At 45.2% G+C, this 19,812-nt stretch overlaps 1 protein-coding gene across 4 annotated transcripts in view; it reads left to right on the top strand.

The window, feature by feature from the left end:
• The window catches only part of smpd4 (sphingomyelin phosphodiesterase 4), a 76,856-nt gene extending 57,692 nt beyond the window's left edge, over nt 1–19,164 (top strand). For 3 of the 4 annotated variants that reach the window (XM_078226779.1, XM_078226780.1, XM_078226781.1), the window contains 7 exons: nt 6,211–6,311; nt 7,900–8,063; nt 8,870–9,075; nt 10,203–10,439; nt 12,543–12,674; nt 13,516–13,644; nt 17,492–19,163. In XM_078226779.1, the coding sequence (XP_078082905.1) occupies nt 6,211–6,311; nt 7,900–8,063; nt 8,870–9,075; nt 10,203–10,439; nt 12,543–12,674; nt 13,516–13,644; nt 17,492–17,815 (1,293 nt within the window). In that variant the 3' untranslated portion in view covers nt 17,816–19,163. Of the gene's footprint in view, nt 1–6,210; nt 6,312–7,899; nt 8,064–8,869; nt 9,076–10,202; nt 10,440–12,542; nt 12,675–13,515; nt 13,645–17,491 lie in introns of all 4 variants that reach the window. The other variant, XM_078226782.1, reaches the window with a different exon arrangement.
• Nucleotides 19,165–19,812: the final 648 nt, after the last annotated feature.

Here is a 19,812-nt window from a genome sequence, read left to right as displayed (position 1 = left end):
TATACTTGCAGGAGATTTGCTAGTGTTATTGGGGAGCGTTTAAACTAGATTTGCAGGGGGATGGGAACCAGAGTGCCAGAGCAGATAGTGGAGCAGGGGTAAAAAGACAGGTTAGTTCAAGCAAAATCACAAATGGAAGGGTTGAGTGTGGTGGAAATAATCTTTTGAGGTGTGTCTATTTCAATGCCGCGAGTATTGTGGGGAAGGCAGATGAGCTGAAGGCGTGGATAGACACATGGAAATATGACATTATAGCCATTAGTGGGACTTGGCTACAAGAGGGGCAGGACTGGCAGCTCAATGTTCCAGGGTTCCAATATTTGAGGCGGGATATGGGCAGAGGGATAAAAGGTGGGGGTGTGGCATTGTTGGTCAGGGAAAATGTTACAGCGGTACTCAGGCAGGATAGATTAGGGAGCTTGTCTACAGAGGCCCTATGGATGGAGCTGAGAAACAGGAAAGGTATGACCACATTAATGGGGTTGTATTATAGACCACCCAATAGTCAGCGAGAATTGGAGGAGCAAATCAGCAGACAGATAGCAGACAACTGCAAGAAACACACAAAGTTGTGATAGTAGGGGATTTTAATTTTTCACATATAGATTGGGACTCGCATACTGTTAAAGGTTTAGACGGGGTAGAGTTTGTAAAATGTGTTCAGGAGAATTTTCTACATCAGTATATAGAGGTGCCAACTAGAGAGGATGCGATATTGGATCTCCTATTGGGAAAAGAGTTAGGGCAGGTGATGGATGTGAGTGTGAGGGAACACTTTGGATCCATAGAACAGTACAGTACAGAACAGGCCCTTCGGACCACGATGTTGTGCCGAGCTTTATCTGAAACCAAGATCAAGCTATCCCACTCCCTATCATCCTGGTGTGCTCCATGTGCCTATCCAATAACCGCTTAAATGTTCCTAAAGTGTCTGACTCCACTATCACTGCAGGCAGTCCATTCCACACCCCAACCACTCTCTGCGTAAAGAACCTACCTCTGATATCCTTCCTATATCTCCCACCATGAACCCTATAGTTATGCCCCCTTGTAATAGCTCCATCCACCCGAGGAAATAGTCTTTGAACGTTCACTCTATCTATCCCCTTCATCATTTTATAAACCTCTATTAAGTCTCCCCTCAGCCTCCTCCGCTCCAGAGAGAACAGCCCTAGCTCCCTCAACCTTTCCTCATAAGACCTACCCTCCAAACCAGGCAGCATGCTGGTAAATCTCCTCTGCACTCTTTCCAGCGCTTCCACATCCTTCTTATAGTGAGGTGACCAGAACTGCACACAATATTCCAAATGTGGTCTCACCAAGGTCCTGTACAGTTGCAGCATAACCCCACGGCTCTTAAATTCCAACCCCCTGTTAATAAAAGCTAACACACTATAGGCCTTCTTCACAGCTCTATCCACTTGAGTGGCAACCTTTAGAGATCTGTGGATATGGACCCCAAGATCTCTCTGTTCCTCCACAGTCTTCAGAACCCTACCTTTGACCCTGTAATCCACATTTAAATTAGTCCTACCAAAATGAATCACCTCACATTTATCAGGGTTAAACTCCATTTCCCATTTTTCAGCCCAGCTTTGCATCCTATCTATGTCTCTTTGCAGCCCACAACAGCCCTCCACCTCATCCACCACTCCACCAATCTTGGTGTCATCAGCAAATTTACTGATCCACCCTTCAGCCCCCTCCTATAAGTCATTAATAAAAATCACAAAGAGCAGAGGACCAAGCACTGATCCCTGTGGCACTCCGCTAGCAACCTGCCTCCACTCCGAAAACTTTCCATCCACCACCACCCTCTGTCTTCGATCAGATAGCCAGTTACCTATCCAATCGGCCAACTTTCCCTCTATCCCACACCTCCTTACTTTCATCATAAGCCGACCATGGGGGACCTTATCAAACGCCTTACTAAAATCCATGTATATGACATCAACTGCCCTACCTTCATCAACACACTTAGTTACCTCAAAAAATTCAATCAAATTTGAGATGCACGACTTGCCCTTCACGAATCCGTGCTGACTATCCCGGATTAATCCGCATCTTTCTAAATGGTCGTAAATCCCATCTCTAAGGACCTTTTCCATCAATTTACCAACTACCGAAGAAAGACTAACCGGTCTATAATTACCAGGGTCATTTCTATTCCCTTTCTTAAACAGAGGAACAACATTCGCCACTCTCCAGTCCTCTGGCACCATCCCTGTGGACAGTGAGGACCCAAAGATCAAAGCCAAATACTCTGCAATCTCATCCCTTGCCTCCCAAAGAATCCTAGGATATATTTCATCAGGCCCAGGGGACTTATCGACCTTCAGTTTATTCAAAACTGCCAGTACATCCTCCATCCGAACAACTATTTTCTCCAGCCTATTAGCCTGTAACACCTTCTCTTCCTCAAAAACATGGCCCCTCTCCTTGGTGAACACTGAAGAAAAGTATTCATTCATCACCTCGCCTATCTCTACTGACTCCATACACAAGTTCCCACTACTGTCCTTGACCGGCCCTAACCTCACCCTGGTCATTCTTTTATTCCTCACGTAAGAGTAAAAAGCCTTGGGGTTTTCCTTGATCCGACCCGCCAAGGACTTCTCATGTCCTCTCCTAGCTCTCCGAAGCCCCTTTTTCAGCTCATTCCTTGCTAACTTGTAACCCTCAATCGAGCCAACTGAACCTTGTTTTCTCAACCTTACATAAGCTTCCCTCTTCCTTTTCACAAGACATTCCACCTCTTTCGTGAACCATGGTTCCCTCACTCGGCCATTTCCTCCTTGCCTGACAGGGACATACCTATCAAGGACACCCAGTATTTGTTCCTTGAAAAAGTTCCACTTTTCATTAGTGCCTTTCCCTGACAGTTCCTGTTCCCATCTTATGCCCCCTAATTCTTGTCTAATCGCATCATAATTACCTCTCCCCAATTGTAAACATTACCCTGCCGTACAGCCCTATCCCTCTCCATTGCAATAACAAAAGACACCGAATTGTGGTCACTATCTCCAAAGTGCTCTCCCACAACCAAATCCAACACTTGGCCCGGTTCATTTCCTAGTACCAAATCCAATGTGGCTTCACCTCTTGTCGGCCTATCCACATATTGTGTCAGGAAACCCTCCTGCACACACTGCACAAAAACTGCCCCATCCGAACTATTTGACCTACAAAGGTTCCAATTAATATTTGGAAAGTTAAAGTCCCCCATGACAACCACCCTGTGACCCCCACACATATCCATAATCTGCTTAGCAATTTCTTCCTCCACATCTCTATTACTATTTGGGGGCCTATAGTAAACTCCTAACAACGTGACCGCTCCTTTCCTATTTCTAACTTCAGCCCATATTACCTCAGTGTGCAGATCCCCCTCGAAGTGCCTTTCCGCGGCCGTTAGACTATCCTTGATTAACAATGCCACTCCTCCATCTCTTTTACCAGCTTCCCTACACTTACTGAAACATGTGATCCAGTGATCATAATGCCATTAGTTTCAACCTGATCATGGATAAGGATAGATCTGATCTTCGGGTTGAAGTTCTGAACTGGAGAAAGGCCAAATTTGATGAAATGAGAAGGGATCTGGGAAGTGTGGATTGGCACAGGCTGTTCTCTGGTAAGGATGTAAATGGAAAGTGGGAGGCCTTCAAAGGAGAAATTTTGAGAGTGCAGAGTTTGTATGTTCCTGTCGGGATTAAAGGCAAAGTAAATAGGAATAAGGAACCTTGGTTCTCAAGGGAGATTGTAACACTGATTAAGAGGAAGAGAGAGTTGTATGAAATATACAGGCAGCAAGGAACAGATCAGATGCTTGAGGAGTATAAAAAGTGCAAGAAGCTACTTAAGAGGGAAATCAGGAGGGCTAAAAGAAGACATGAGGTTGCTTTGGCAGACAGAGTGAAGGAAAATCCAAAGAGCTTCTATAGGTATGTTAGGAGCAAAAGGATAGTGAGGGATAAAATTGGTCCTCTTGAAGACCAGAGTGGTAGACTGTGTATGGAACCAAAAGAGATGGGGGAGATACTAAATGGTTCTTTTGCATCCGTATTTACTGAGGAAACGGGCATGGAGTCTACGGAAATAGGGCAAACAGGTAGGGAGGTCATGGAACCTTTACAAATTAAAGGGGAGGAGGTGCTCGCTGTCTTGAGGCAAATCAGAGTGGATAAATCCCCAGGACCGGACAGGGTATTCCCATGGACCTTGAGGGAAGCTAGTGTTGAACTTGCAGGGGTCCTGGCAGACATATTTAAAATGTCAGTATTCACGGGGGAGGTGCCGGATGATTGGAGGGTGGCTCATGTTGTTCCGTTGTTTAAAAAAGGTTCCAAAAGAAATCCGGGAAATTATAGGCCAGTAAGTTTGACGTCAGTGGTGGGCAAGTTATTGGAAGGTGTGATAAGGGATAGGATCTACAAATATTTGGATAGACAGGGACTTATTAGGGAGAGTCAACATGGCTTTGTGCGTGGTAGGTCATGTTTGACCAATCTATTAGAGTTTTTCGAGGAGGTTACCAGGAAAGTGGATGAAGGGAAGGCGGTGGATGTTGTCTACCTGGATTTCAGCAAGGCCTTTGACAAGGTCCCTCATGGGAGGTTAGTTAGGAAGGTTCAGTCGCTGGGTTTACATGGGGAGGTAGTAAATTGGATTAGACACTGGCTCAATGGAAGAAGCCAGAGAGTGGTTGTGAAGGATTGCTTCTCGGAGTGGAGGCCTGTGACTAGTGGTGTGCCACATGGATCGGTGTTGGGTCCATTGTTGTTTGTCAACTATATCAATGATCTGGATGATAATGTGGTAAATTGGATCAGCAAGTTTGCTGATGATACAAAGATTGGAGGTGTAGTGGACAGTGAGGAAGGTTTCAAAGCTTGCAGAGGGATTTGGACCAACTAGAAAAATGGGCTGAAAAATGGCAAATGGAATTTAACGCAGACAAGTGTGAGATATTGCACTTTGGAAGGACAAACCAAAGTAGAACGTACAGGGTAAATGTTAGGACTCTGAAGTGTGCAGTTGAACAGAGGGATCTGGGAATACAGGTACAGAATTCCCTAAAAGTGACGTCACAGGTGGATAGGGTCGTAAAGAGTGCCTTTGGTACATTGGCCTTTATAAATCGGAGTATCGAGTATAAAAGTTGGAGTGTTATGGTAAGGTTATATAAGGCATTGGTGAGGCCGAATTTGGAGTATTGTGTACAGTTTTGGTCACCTAGTTACAGGAAGGATGTAAATAAAGTTGAAAGAGTGCAGAGAAGGTTCACAAGGATGTTGCCGGGACTTGAGAAGCTGAGTTACAGAGAGAGATTGAATAGGTTGGGACTTTATTCCCTGGAGCGTAGAAGATTGAGGGGAGATTTGATAGAGGTGTATAAGATTTTGATGGGTATAGATAGAGTGAATGCAAGCAGGCTTTTTTTGCTGAGGCTAGGGGAGAAAAAAACCAGAGGGCATGGGTTAAGGGTGAAAGGAGAAAAGTTTAAAGGGAATATTAGGGGGGGCTTCTTCACGCAGAGAGTGGTGGGAGTGTGGAATGAGCTGCTGGATAAAGTGGTAAATGCGGGGTCACTTTTAACATTTAAGAAAAACTTGGACGGGTTCATGGATGAGAGGGGTGTGGAAGGATATGGTCCAAATGCAGGTCAGTGGGACTAGGCAAAAAATGGTTCGGCACAGACAAGAAGGGCCAAAAGGTCTGTTTCTGAGCTGTAATTTTCTATAGTTCTAACTAAATTGAATAACTCCACTTCCCTACATTTATACTCTATCTGCCATCTTGTTGCCCACTTGCCCGTCCTGTCTATATCTCTTTGCAGCCTCTTGTGCCCTTCCACAGTGTACTTTTCCACCTAATTTGGTATCATCAGCAAATTCTGATACATTACTCTCTGGTTCTTGGTCTAAGGCATTAATATAGATTGTAAATAGCTGAGGCCCCTCAGTTGTTCCCTATAGGGAACAGTGCTGATCCTTTCTTAACATGGCAACGTACTGGCAAAATGGTATGTTATCATTTTGATGAATCTCGTGTATGACTTAAATCTTCAGGCACAATTCAACTGAAGGAACAAAATTTCTAATTGTAATGTCAGGTATATTTTGTTCACAAATAGCCACATTGGACAGGAGGTTCTGTTTCTAACCTGTTTGCTTGTCCCTTTGTTAATAGTTTAATTTGTCTCTGCAGGTTTTAGAAACATGGCTCAGCTATCTGCAGCCCTGGCGGTACGCAGCAGAGAAACTACCCAACATGATTGACTCAATGGATCGCAGTGTACCAGACAAATGGTAAATCTCACAGAGGTCACGGATATAACAGACTATGGGAGAGTGAGATTATGGTTAAAATGAAGATATGCTTCTAATGTGACTCAAGTCATCTTTACTTCACTCTATACTGTCCAGTGTTATGCTCACAGTCATGTTAAACAGCTTCCTTTGTACTGCTGCCTCACAACGCCAGGGACCCGGGTTCAATTCCGGCCTTGGGTCACTGTGTGGAGTTTGCACGTTCTCCCTGTGTCTGCGTGGGTTTCCTTCTGGTGCTCCAGTTTCCTCCCACACTCCAAAGATGTGTGGGTTAGATTGATTGGCCATGCTAAATTGTCCCTTAGTGTCCACAGATGTGTAGGTTAGGGGGATTACCAGGGTAAATACATGGGACTCCAGGGATAAGGCCTGAGTGAGATGTTCTGTTGGAGAGTCGGTGCAGACTCAATGAGCCGAATGGCCTCCTGCACTGTAGTGATTCTATGATTTTTACTGTTTGAGAGACTGGGACCATATTCTCTTCTTGTTGTTTTTCCAGTTGAAAGCAACTCACTTCAGTTTGTCTTGCTTCAAATAATAAACTCATTTTTAAGATCAGTATACCAAATTTGTTTTTGCCAATTAGCCTTTCATCCAAGAGGAGTGAGGGGGAAAGTATATTTGAGTTCTGGACAGTGGAAGTGAAGTGGTTTGGTGAACAGGGTTTTGCCAAGAGATGTGGGAACAGTAGAATAATATGAATAGAACTGTTTGCTTGCCTGGGTGGTAAATGTTGACATGGATTTGTTAGGTTGAATGTTCTGTTTTCCTGATGCAACCTCTATTTTAAGACAGTGAGTGAGACGTGGTTGAATTCTCGACATGCATTGAGTTTGAACAGTTGGAACTATCTTTAATGGCAGTCAATGGAAAGGGGTTTGGATCTAAAGGGTTCTGTACTTAAATGAGTCATGTTTTATTTGGAAGGCATTTCTGCAGTCAACATTTTTGTATTTTCAGTATTATTGACTGAGGGTTTGTTTGCTGACAATGATCATTACACTTTATTCCAAAGCTGCTAAGATCTCATTTCAGTTCCTCACTGGGCCATTGTAAACCTTGGTAATTGCTCAGACTCACTGTTTCCTCTCTGCTCCCTCCTCTCCCTGCCAGGTAAAATCCCAGTGACCTCGTATGATGCATTAAGTGGAGGGGTCCAAAATTAGTCCAGTTTTGACGTTAAATAGTGAAAAGATGTTCCCAGTGGTGGTTGAATCAGTAAGAAAGGGGCTGAGGATTCTCCGTGCCAGAACAAATGGGGAATTGTCTTATTAGAATGTGAGAACATTGAGGAAGAAATTGTAAAGTTATTTTAAAAATAAATTGAATATGTATTGACAAAGAATACATGGGATGAAAGTAGCTTCTTCAATTGAAGTGCTAGCATGGATACAGTGGCCAGAGTGGCCATTGAGTACCGTGCGCTTTGTTGACTTTCACAGCTATCTTTGTGAAGACATTGAGTTTGGAGGGTGCCTCCATGTTTAAACAGTCATGATCTAAAACAGATACTGCTCGTTGCCTACTCCATTAGATCCGACTCCTAACCCTTCATTCTGTGTCACAGGACACCCTTTGTGCAGGAAAACCTGCTGATGTTCACAAAGCTGTTCCAAGGCTTCCTCAATCGAGCTTTGCGCACTGATCTCGTCAGCCCCAAAAATGCGCTGATGGTGTACCGAGTGGCCAAGGTGTACAGTCAGCCTAACCTGGCTGAAATGATCAAGGAAGGTAAGATTGATTGTCGTGCCATAACAGTGTGAAGTGCTTGCTATTCCCAACTCCATTACCATCCCGGCACTCCTTCAGATCAGCCAAAGCCCAACTCCTTCACATGGATAAATCTGCTGCGAGGAGAAACATATGAATTAGAATCAGTAGGCCATTCAGCCCCTCGAGCCTGCTCTATCCTTCTATAAGTTCACGGGTTGATCTCATTGTGGTCCTACTACCCTGATAACCTTTGACTCCCTTGTTATTCAAGAGTCTATCTGTCTTTGCCTTAAAAATAACCGCTCACCCTTCCCCTTATATCTGTGGAAGAGAGTTCCACAGACTCATAATCTGTGGGGGAAAATATTCTTCTCACCTCCATCTTAAATAGACCTCTTGTGTTTAAACAGTGTCACCCAGTTTGAGTCTCTCCCCCTCAGGGGAAGCATCCTTTCAGAATTCACCCTGTCATGTCCCCTCTAAATCTTATAAGTTTCAACAAGATCATAGAATCCCAACCCCGACGACGCAGCACTCCCTCAGTCGTTGTCGTCCCCCCCTCCCCCGGAACAGTGCAGAGTTCCCTCAGTACTGCCCCCCCCCCTCCCTTTGACGGCACAGAGCTCCCTCAGTGCCAAGCCTCTCCCCCACCCATTGCTGAGGTGGAATGTCAGTGTGGTCTGTGTTCAAGCCTCTAAATTTGGACTGGGGCCTGTGACATTCTGACTCAGAGTGCCAGTGAGCCTCAGCTCACTAATTACCCCAGGCATTTGCAGCTAGCAGTTTTACTTTGTCTGTGTAAACCCTCCATTGTTTTCCAATAGCTGAGCGCTTGTTCCTGGAGCCTGACCCCATGCACCATCCGAGGCAGCATCGTGTGTACGCATCTCCCGGCTTCAGCAGCAGCTTCATGTCATTGTGGCATTCCCCAGTGGCAGATTCGTCCTTCCGAGTGAAAAGTCATGTGTACAACCTGGAGGGGCAGGATTGTGTGTACACGCAGATGTTTGGGGTCGATGTCAGGAACTTGGTGAGTACAAGCTGCTGAGACTTCATCTTCCTTTAGTGTGCACTTGTGTACGGGGTAAAAAGTTACACTGGTACATCTTGAACTCTGGTGCTGTGGGATAGAGTTGTGGGTGGTGGGGAGAAGAGAACAGCAATATGATTTTCTGCTCCAAACTCCCTGAAGGCACTGAGGTACAGGTCCAGCAGGTGCTGTTCTCACTGGGTACACATTGGGAACAGATCCCAGAGGCACTGATTTGGGGAATCAGTCCTCCAGCCACTGGTCCTCACGTGTGTACATACCCAGTGGCACTGGTTCTCTCTGGATAAGTGCCTCGGTGGTGCTGGTTCTCGCTGGGTAAGTGCCTCGGTGGCACTGATGGAGAATGAGTTCCATGGTGACTACCTGATATTCAGGCCCTCTTTGAGGGACCATCTCATCATCATCATGTTGTGCCTTTCTTCAGGGCCAATTGGAAATGGGGAGTTGGATTCCAGTACATTGGCTCACTGACAGACTGGGTACTGACCTTGCCTGTTCTTTACAGCTGTGATTTTTTAACCTGTACATACCTGTTTAATGTAGATGTCCCAAGTGTTCCAGAAGAGAATATCAAACAAAATGTGGCATTGAACCAACTGAGGCATTAGGCAGACTGACCAAAATTTGATCAAAGTATTGGGTTTTGAGGAGTGTTTTAAAAGAGCAGTCAAAGGTGAGAGGTTTAGGGAGGGAATTCCAGAGCTTAGGGCCCAGATAGCTGAGGGCATGGCTAACTGTGGTAGTGATTGAAGCAGAGATATGAGAGGAACCAGAATTAGAGGAACTCTGACATCGCAGAGTGTTGAGGAGATTACAGAAATGGGGGCGGTGACATAAGGCTGTGCAAGGATTTACCGTGCTTGCCCCAGTCCAATGCCGGCATCACCACATTAGGGATTTAAACACAAGGCTGGGAATTTTGCAATGGAACTGCTCTCGGTCTGGGAGCCAGTGAAGGTGAGTGAGGCCAGGGGTGATGGGTGAAAGGGAGCTGTGGGAACAAGGCTATGGGAAGCAGAATTGGAGTTGAGCTGATGGATAAGACCCAGGTAAATGGTGAGATGGTAAACAGTAATGTCTCTGCATATTGGCTCCTTCTCCTGCAGGTACTGAAACTGGCACAGTTAATAGCGCAGGCCAAGCAGACTGCTAAATCCATCTCTGATCACACAGCTGAGCAGTTTACAGGACACTCACTCATGTCCTTCTTAGGCCTGTCACCCTACGATTTCAACACCTCTGCTTACGGAGGCAATGATCTGGATGACTTGGGACCTGATGAGATCCGGAAAACCGATGAGTATTTGGAAAGGTCACTGGAGTACTTGTGTCAAGTGTTCAAGGTAAGACTGACATTTTGAGTGTTTGATTGATGCTGGCCTTTGCTCAGGACACAATCTCGCTCTGTCACGTTGCTCAGGCTGGTTCCTCTATTCGTGTCCTTGCATTGCTAACCGGACTGTTCCCTGGGCTAAAAGAATTCTTGCTGGGCTGTTCTAACTCCGCATCATTGCTAACAGTCCTAAAGGAAGGAAGAGTATTTGGATGAATGTTTTCACATATCGGGGTCTGTTTTTTTTTAAGACTCCAGGCCTGTATCCTGTCGATGGAGAGGGGTGTTTGCAGCCTTGAAGGAGACTCTGCCCCTCAGTCACCTGATTCTGTGGCATTATGCAAAACACACTCTCACTCATCTGGATGAACTGTTGTGATTCAGGCTCCTTCCCCATACATTGTAGTACAACAAAATTCACCAGCAAAGCCTCCCTTGCCCTATGAACTGTTGCTTTAAGATTCTGTGATGGTCTACAGGATCTGAACAGTGGTATGTTTTTCCTGTTTAGATTCTGGGGATGTCTTGATGCAGCTTCCAAATCTCTCACGCAGTGCTGAGAAACCACAAATCAGCTGTCACCTTGAATTGCTACATCTGGCATTATAAAGGGTCAGGTTTAGATTGTAGTACTTCCCTAAAAACAAGAAAAACGCTTAATCTGCTTTCCCTTTGGACCATGGACAGATGCAAGTGTTTTGTGGGTTTGATCTTACGGATCCACCTCCTAGTTTCAGAAGCATAAAGCAGATTACAGAACGTTCAGAGGGCCTCTCCACCAGCCCCATTGCCCTTCTGTCTCAGGGTCTGTCCACCAGCCTCAGGGCCTCTCCACCAGCCCCATTGCCCTTCTGTCTTTTGAATTCAGGCTGATACGAAAGACACATTTGGAAAGGATTTTCATAATTGACCAGAATGTTCATCAAAGCAGCCAAACTCTGCAGGAAATAGTTTCAGGGTGTCTAACTCCATTCACCTGGAGGGCCTGATCCAACAACCTGACTGATGTTGATATCATAGATCCACCTCCCAGCTCCAGAAACATAAAGCAGAATAGAGAATGTTCAGAGGGCCTCTCCACCAGCCTCTGATGGCCTATTCAGGAGTTTTTTAGACATTCATCAGATGTCAGCTTTTCTGACGAGGCCACCTTTGATTATCCACCCTCAATTGCCCGCGAGAAGGTAGTGGTAGGCTGCAGCTTTGCACTGCTGCAGTGCCTGAGATGTAGGTACACCTACTGTGCTGTTAGAGAGGGAGTTCTAGGATTTTGACCCAGCGATAGTGAAGGAACGGCGATATATTTCCAAGTCAGGATGGTGAGTGACTCGGAGGGGGATCCTGGAGGGAGTGGTTGTATTCCCGTGCATCTGTTCCCTTTGTCTTAGATGGTGGTACTGAGGGAGTGCTGCAGTGTCACAATGCCTCAGCAGCCCTTGAGATTTAACGTACCACGCAGTGAACTATCTGATTGAGATTCCTGAAATAATCCATTGCTGGCTAAAAATGAAGCTTTGAAACAGTAAAATTGCCTGGACAGAGCAGGAGGGATTCCCAGACGATTAATAAATCGGTCATTGCCATCACCTTGTGAATAAAAAGGCAACTCATCTAAAACAAAAATCACGAATAAAAACAAAATGCTGGAAAAACTCTGGCAGCGTCTGAGGAGAGAGAAACAGAGTTAACGTTCCGAGTTCAATATGACTCCTCTACACTCAGTCACAGAGAGACTGGAGCCAGATGCTGCCAGACCTGCTGAGCTTTTCTAGCACTTTCCATTTTTGAGGGTAAGGAATTTCCTACAGTACCTACAATCATACTGATCCCTCAATCTGAATTAGTTGGCAGAAAAGCATCTCTCCAATGTTGAATGGTTACAGACCATTCCCTGTCTCTTCCCCCAGGGAAGCTGGTAAACTCAGTTCCCTTCCCTAGTGCAAACACACACCCTCCCAAAAATAACCACAGCAAGCCCTCCAGATGTAGTACAGAGCCTATCTTCAAACTCCCAATATATAAACAAAAGTCGAAGAATCCACAGCACTGAACTCAATAACTGAGTGACTTGGTAACACCTCCAATGATGAAACTTGATATCGACCCTCCACAGCTAAGCACGCCACACCTGCCATCCATGGCAACCAACGTGGGAGCGACCAGCGAAGAAAATGGGAGGCACCAAATGCCCGACTGTATTCCAGGAGAGAATGGGCTGACCCTGACCCAACTAGGCAGGTACCAGGTATGTCGGCACAAAGTGTCTCTGGTGTGTGACAGTGAGTGACAGCCTGGTTGGAGTTGGGGCTTTCAGTGCTTGTGGGTTTCCATTTCTCTGGGTGCAGTTTGTTCTGTTAAAGGGCAGATACGCCAGGAGTAGTTCTTGTTGTTCAGTGTGGAAGAGGCAGCAGGAGTGGTTTCTAAGCACTGAGCCAGTGCAGGGTCTAACAGGGTCTCACATTACTTCATCTTTCTGATTTCCACATTGTCTTTGGGTGAATTCCAGTTTCAGAATACAATCTGGCCCAATACTAGCTCCTGGGTGAGTGAAAGAAGGTTAGAGGGAGACAGGGAACTTAATCTCTCCTCTTAGCAATGGCTTTAAGATCTGAAAAAGTGGAACTCCCCCAATAGCTCTTAATTTGTCCAGTGAGTAATTGAAGTGCTTTATCCAGGAAAGTCTGTAGCTTGCCCTTGGTGTGCTTTAAACTCAGAACATGGCCAGGGCAACAGGTAGGGAGTGACATTTGATCTCAGTGCTGGGGAGGGTAAGATACATTGGATGATGACCACGTGTGAAACAGCATTGCACATTGAGGAGAGAACACAGCAAAAAATCCTGCAATCGAGGGAACTGGGGGGAACAGGTAGAATCTAATCATTGACAGTCACTGAGATGCAGCTTCTGTTGGTGCTGATTCTCACTGGGGTACAGGTTCAGGTCGTGGGTGCTTTCCTGCTAACTGTGGGGGAGGGGGCTGGGGAATTGTTTAGTTTGCTGTGTGTACCACTGTCTGTGGGTATACTGGGATAGTTTGCTGTGTGTACCACTGTCTGTGGGTGTACTGAATTGTGTTTATTTGCAGATTATAAACGGACTCCGAAGGTTTGAGATTGAATATCAGGGGGACCCTGAGTTGCAGCCGATTCGCAGCTATGAGAGTGGCCTGTTAGTGCGCCTGCTCTTCCAGTTATCATCAGCCATCAACCTGCGGGTAAGCTAGTAACCATCCTCAGGAAGCACCAGTTAACACCAATCCCTTCTTCCAAAGTTAACTGCTCGTGTGAATAATGTTCGTCATACAATCCCTATGGTGCAGAAAAGGCCATTAGGCCCATCGAGTCTGCACCAGCTCTCTGACAAAGCATTTTACCCAGGCCCTGTCCTCTATTCCTGTAACCCCACACATTCATCACGGCCAATCCATCTAACCCGCACATCGTTGGAGTGTGGGAGGAAACCGGAGCACCCGGAGGAAACCCATGCAGACACAGAGAACATAAAACTCTGCATAGGCAGTGACCCGAGGCTGGAATTGAACCTGGATCCCTGGCGCTGAGAGGCAGCAGTGCTAACCACTGTGCCACCATGTCGCCTTTATTTCCCCTTTCTTTTGGCGTTTACAATTAATTTAATTAATAAAAAGATTTTAGACTGACTGTACTTTAAAGTTGATAAATCACTAGGTTTGGATCAGGTGAAGGTTGAAGTTGCAGAGACACTGGCTATAATCTTCCAATCTTCCTTAATGCAGGCATGCCAGAGGACTGGGGAATTGCAAATATTACACCCTCACTCAAAAGAGAATAAAAGCATAAACTGCAGGCCAGTCAGTTTAACCTGGAGAGTGGAAAAGTATTCAGAAACAATAATTCAGAACAAAATTAATGATCACTTGAACAATTGTGGATGAATTCAGGAAAGCCAGCATGTATTGTTAAGGGGAAATCATGTTGACCTACTGAGTTTTTTGATGAGTTTACAGGAGGTTGACGAGTGGAATGTGGTGATAAAAGGTGCCACATCAGGCTTGTCAGCCAAGTTGAAGCCTGTAGAATAAAAGGGACAGGGCAGTGGATGGGAAGTTTAGCTGAGTGACGGGGAGCCGAGTGGTGGGGAATGGTTGTTTTTCGGACTGGAGGAGGTGGACAGTGATATTCCCCGGGAATTAGTACGAGGGTGCTGCTTTTCTTGATGTATATGAATGAACTGGGCTTGCATGTACAGGGCACAGATTCAAAATGTTCAAATGACAAAATTTGTACACATTGTGAACTGAAGTGGATATTGATAAACTTCAGAAGAACACCGGTTAGCAGAATGGGTGGCCATGTGGCAGGATGAATTGAATGCAGGAAAATGTGAAGTGATGTATTTTGGTAGGAATAAAGGATACAATTCTAAAGGAGGTGCAGGACACAGGCCCCTGAGGGTGTAAGTGCCAAATCATTGGCAGGACAAATTGAGGAAGTGGTTAATAAGGAATGTGGCCTCTGGGGCTTTGTAGAGGCGTAGAGCACAAAAGCAAGAAAATGATAATGAACCTTTATAAAATACCAGTTTGGCCTCAGCTAGAGAATTGCATCCAATTCTGGGCACAATGTTTCCAAGGATGAGGAACTTCAGTGATGTGGATAGATTGCAGAAGCTGGGGCTGGTCTACTTCGAGAGAAGGTTGTGAGTGGACTTGATAAGTGTTCAAAATCATGAAGGGTCTGGACAAGAGTAGAAGGGGAGAAACTATCCCCAATGATAGAGCAATGAGAACCAAAGGAGATTGCCAAAAGAACCAGGCGGCACGATAGCACAGTGGTTAGCACTGCTGCTTCACAGCTCCAGGGACCTGAGTTCGATTCCCGGCTTGGGTCACTGTCTGTGTGGAGTTTGCACATTCTCCTCGTGTCTGCGTGGGTTTCCTCCGGGTGCTCCGGTTTCCTCCCACACTCCAAAGATGTGCGGGTTAGGTTGATTGGCCAGGTTAAAAATTGCCCCTTAGAGTCCTGAGATGTGTAGGTTAGAGGGATTAGTGGGTAAATATGTGGGGGTAGGGCCTGGGTGGGATTGTGGTTGGTGCAGACTCGATGGGCCGAATGGCCTCCTTCTGTACTGTAGGGATTCTATGATTCTATGAAAATCTTTTCACACAGCGAGTGGTTAGGATCTGGAATGCACTGTCTGAGAGTGTGGTGGAGACAGATTCACAGAACGAGTGTAAGGATCAACCATGATCTTATTGAATGGTGGAGCAGGCTCGAGGGGCCAGATGGCCGACTCCTGCTTATGTTAAGAGAATTGCATAAGCAGCTGAAAGGAAATTTGCAGACTCAGTGGGGGAAGGCAGGAGAATGAAACTAGCTGAGTTTCTCTTGCTGAGATAATGAACTAAACTCCTGTGCTGTAACCATTCTATGATCCAGTAGATCCTGTATGTTCTGACAGAAACTGTGCTAAATAGAAAATACTAAAAGGGATCAAAAGGACTCTCCTATCTGAAGCATTAAAGACGTGTTTTTCTCTCTCAAATATAGAAACATAAAAATAGGTGCAGGAGTAGGTCATTTGGCCCTTCGAGCCTGGACGACCATTCAACATGATCATGGCTGATCATACACTCTCAGTATCCCACTCCCACCTTCTCTCCATTGCCCTTGATCCCTCTAGCCACAAGGGCCACATCCAGCTCCCTCTTGAACATATCTAACGAACTGGCCCCAACAGCTTTCTGTGGGAGAGAATTCCACAGGTTCACAACCCTCTGAGTGAAGAAGTTCTTTCTCACCTCAGTCCTGAATGGCTTACCCCTTATTATACTGTGACCCCTAGTTCTGCACTTCCCTAACATCAGGAACATTCTTCCTGCATCTAGCCTGTCCAGTCCCATCAGGATTTTATATGTTTCTACGAGATCCCCTCTCATTCTTCTAAATTCCAGTCAGTACAAGCCCAGTCAATCCAATCTCTCTTCATATGTCAGTCCTGCCATTCCAGGAATCAGTCTAGTGAAGCTTCGCTGGACTCCCTCAATAGCAAGAATGTCCTTCCTCAGACTAGGAGACCAAAACTCAAGGTGTGGCCTCACCAAGGCCCTGTATAACTGCAGCAAGACATCCTTACTCCTATACTCAAATCCTCTTGCTATGAAGGCCGGCATGCCATTAGCTTTATTTAGACATTTGTTTAATTTTTTAGCAGCGTGTCTCCTTTCTCGCTTGTGCCTCTGAGTCAGAAGGTTCTGGGTCAAAGTCCAATCCAGTGTCAAAGGCACTAAATCTAGGCTGACACTCCAAAGCAGTGCTGAGGGAGTGCGGCACTATCAAGGTGCTGCCTTTTAGGTGAGGGAAACTGAGGCCTGTCTGCTCGGATATAAATGACTACTTTGAAGAATTAGCGAGTTCCCGTTGATGATCCAGCAAATATTTATTCCTAAATCAACATCATTCAGCCATTATCTGATATCACATTGGTGTTTTAGGGAGTTTGCAGTGTTTTAATTGGCTGCTGCATTTCCTACATTAAAACAGCGACTACATTTCAGAACTACATCACTGGCTGTAAAGAAGCGCCCTGAAGTTGTGAATGGTGCTAAATAAATATGCTAAATTGATTCCTGGAATGAGAGAAGGTTGAGCAGATTGGCCTGTACTCATTGGAGTTTAGGAGAATGAGAGGTGATCTTATTGAGACATATCAGATTGAGGGGATTTGACAGGGTGGATGCTGAGAGGATGTTTCCTCTCGTAAGGGAATCAAGAGACACTGTTTCAAAGTAAGGAATCGCCCAGTTATGATAGAAATGCAGAGAAATTTCTTCGAAGTCTTTAGGATTCTCTTGCCCAGAGGGCAATGGAAGCTGCGTCAGTGAATATATTCGAGGCTGTGCTAGACAGATGTGTGATTGACAAGGGGGTCAGGGGTTATGGGGAGCAGATGACAAAGTGGAGTTAAGGCTGCGATCAGATGAGTCATATCCTGATTGAATGACAGAACAGGTTTGAAGGGCCACAGGACCTAACTTACACCCAGTGCTTATGTTCTTAATACTTTTTTTGTGTGTCCTGTAGTTTGCTGAAGAAATGGAGGCCGTGTGTCAGCGGGAGGGTATGATGGGAAAACTGGCTCGTTATTACCTGACCTACCCAGAGTCGAGTCGGAGGATAAAGTCCGGTCCAGTGATGTGCCGCAGATTCCAGCAGCATCAGCCACGGCTCAGCCTCCGCTTCCTGGCCAGTTACCGCACGCTCTCCTCTTTCTTTGTCTGTATGGTTATCGGTGCCACACTCAACCTGCACCCCGTGGCTTCTTTCCTGCTGATCCTGATCTTCTGGTTTCTCTACGGGATCACAGTGGCCCTCTGTACAGATCAGACTAAACCACACCAAGCTTGAAAAGGATTCCCCTCTTTCTATTTTTCTACTTTCTTCAGAAAATATTTTTTTTTAAATTGTAAAAACACTTGGATTAGATATCGGTATGATTAAATTTTTTAAATAATTTGAGCTATTTAATATTACTGTCAGAGCTGACAGAGGATTTATTTTTACAGATTGCAGTGTTCCTTTATGCTTGTGGTTGTGTTAGATCATCCGAATTTGAATATTCAGTGATGTGATCGCCCACGGCGAAGGTTTGTCAGAAGAAACATCAATTGACACATGACCTAAGTAAGGTGCACTCAGATTTTATTCAGCGTTCCAGGAGCGTGCTTCTAGTCACGAGTCTAGTTCACTTCCCAACTCCACATTGTTGCTTGCTGCAACTATTCTGTAACAAAATGGATTGTCTCGTACCCACTGGCGCCAGTCAGCATGGAACAGAGATGAAGTGCACAGCCTGACGAGGGATCAGACACCATGAAGTGGTCATTAACAGTGTGCATCAGGCTCCAGTCCAGGCGATGCTGACCACTTCAAACTAAGGAAACCACTGGTATTGCAAAGGCTGCAGTTACGTAACCTCATCCCCAGTATCAATTCTGCCGTACTATATGAAAATTGCAGTTGGTAAACTATGATGCAAAACTCTGCAGATGCTGAAAGTCAGAGACAGAAAATGCTGGAAATACTCAGCAGGTAAGGCAGCATCTGGGTAGAGAAAGATAGTTTAAAGTATCAGGTCAATGAAAGATCATTGAGCTGAAATGTTTAACTCAGTTTCTCTTTCCGAGGATGTCACACCTGGTGTTTCCTACATTTTTCTCTCTAGTTGATGGACCTGGTCTGTGCTGAAAGACTTGGTGCCGGTGGGGGGGGGGGGGGGGGGGGGTGTGTGTATGAAGTGGCTGGAAGTCAGTGCGAGTGTTCTGTACGCTGAGATTTTGAGGAACGTTATTAATCCCAAGTGCTCTAATTAATCAGAAACACTAGTGACATCTCATGGGACGTTTCCAGCTTAACGCTAATTCCAGAAATTCCTGAGATATATAAATGATTCCCTTTCCTAAAATGTCAGTGAAAAATGGAACTCTTCCATAAAACAGGATGTACTGATTGAAACAACTGCCTTGGATCGCTCCGTGTCCTCACTGTCTTTGCCTCGTCTGTGAGATGCCTACTTGTATCTTTAGCACTGCAATTGTTGAAATTCAGCAGAGTTAATTAGGAGGTGACATGTACAAAACTACTGTTAATTTCCTGTGTAAAATGAAGCGTCTTGTTTAAAATGAAGTGTCAGCCATATTAATGGAAAACACGATGTATTTTTAAACTGAATTTGATAAATCTTTAATTTACTGTTTAACTTGATGTGTTCATATTCTACAAAAGAACCAAAATCATAAACAGACTTAGGAATGAAGTTCTACTGGATGAGTTTGGGGTGCCTGGATCAAAATACAAAGTGCCGACGTGGTAATCTCTAGATTGTTAACTGAACCATGTGCAAATTGGTAAAGGGTTAAACAGAAAGGTTAAGTGCATTGTGAAGGGGTGGTGTGAGAGACGGAGTTTTGATTAATGGGCTACTAGCACCCAGTACCAGGACAGACTACATTTCACCCAGGCTGGACACTGTCTTGGCAAATCACTCACAGGGCAAGTAGACAAGACTTTGAACGAATCATGGGGATAGCGGGGGAGGATTCTTGTACGGGTAAATGTGAAGACTGTAGAACAGAGCAGTGATTGGGTAAAAGTAAACCGAGTGGGACAGGAAGCAACAGAGAGATTAAAGGTCATCGGACATTTACAGACAAAAATAACATTAGGAAAAAAATGATGTAGTTGAAGCTAAAGGGGCTATATCTGAATATGCAAGACATTCATAACAAAACAGGTGAATTAATAGCACAGAAATTGCTGGATTTCCATAGTCATTGTGAAGATATGGTTGCAGAATTAAATATTAAATATCCCAGGATACTTGAATGTAAACTGAGGATTGGGGT

This window comes from Mustelus asterias, chromosome 13 (assembly GCF_964213995.1).
Source record: "Mustelus asterias chromosome 13, sMusAst1.hap1.1, whole genome shotgun sequence".
Lineage (NCBI taxonomy): Eukaryota > Metazoa > Chordata > Chondrichthyes > Carcharhiniformes > Triakidae > Mustelus > Mustelus asterias.
This window is presented reverse-complemented; position numbering and strand designations above follow the sequence as displayed.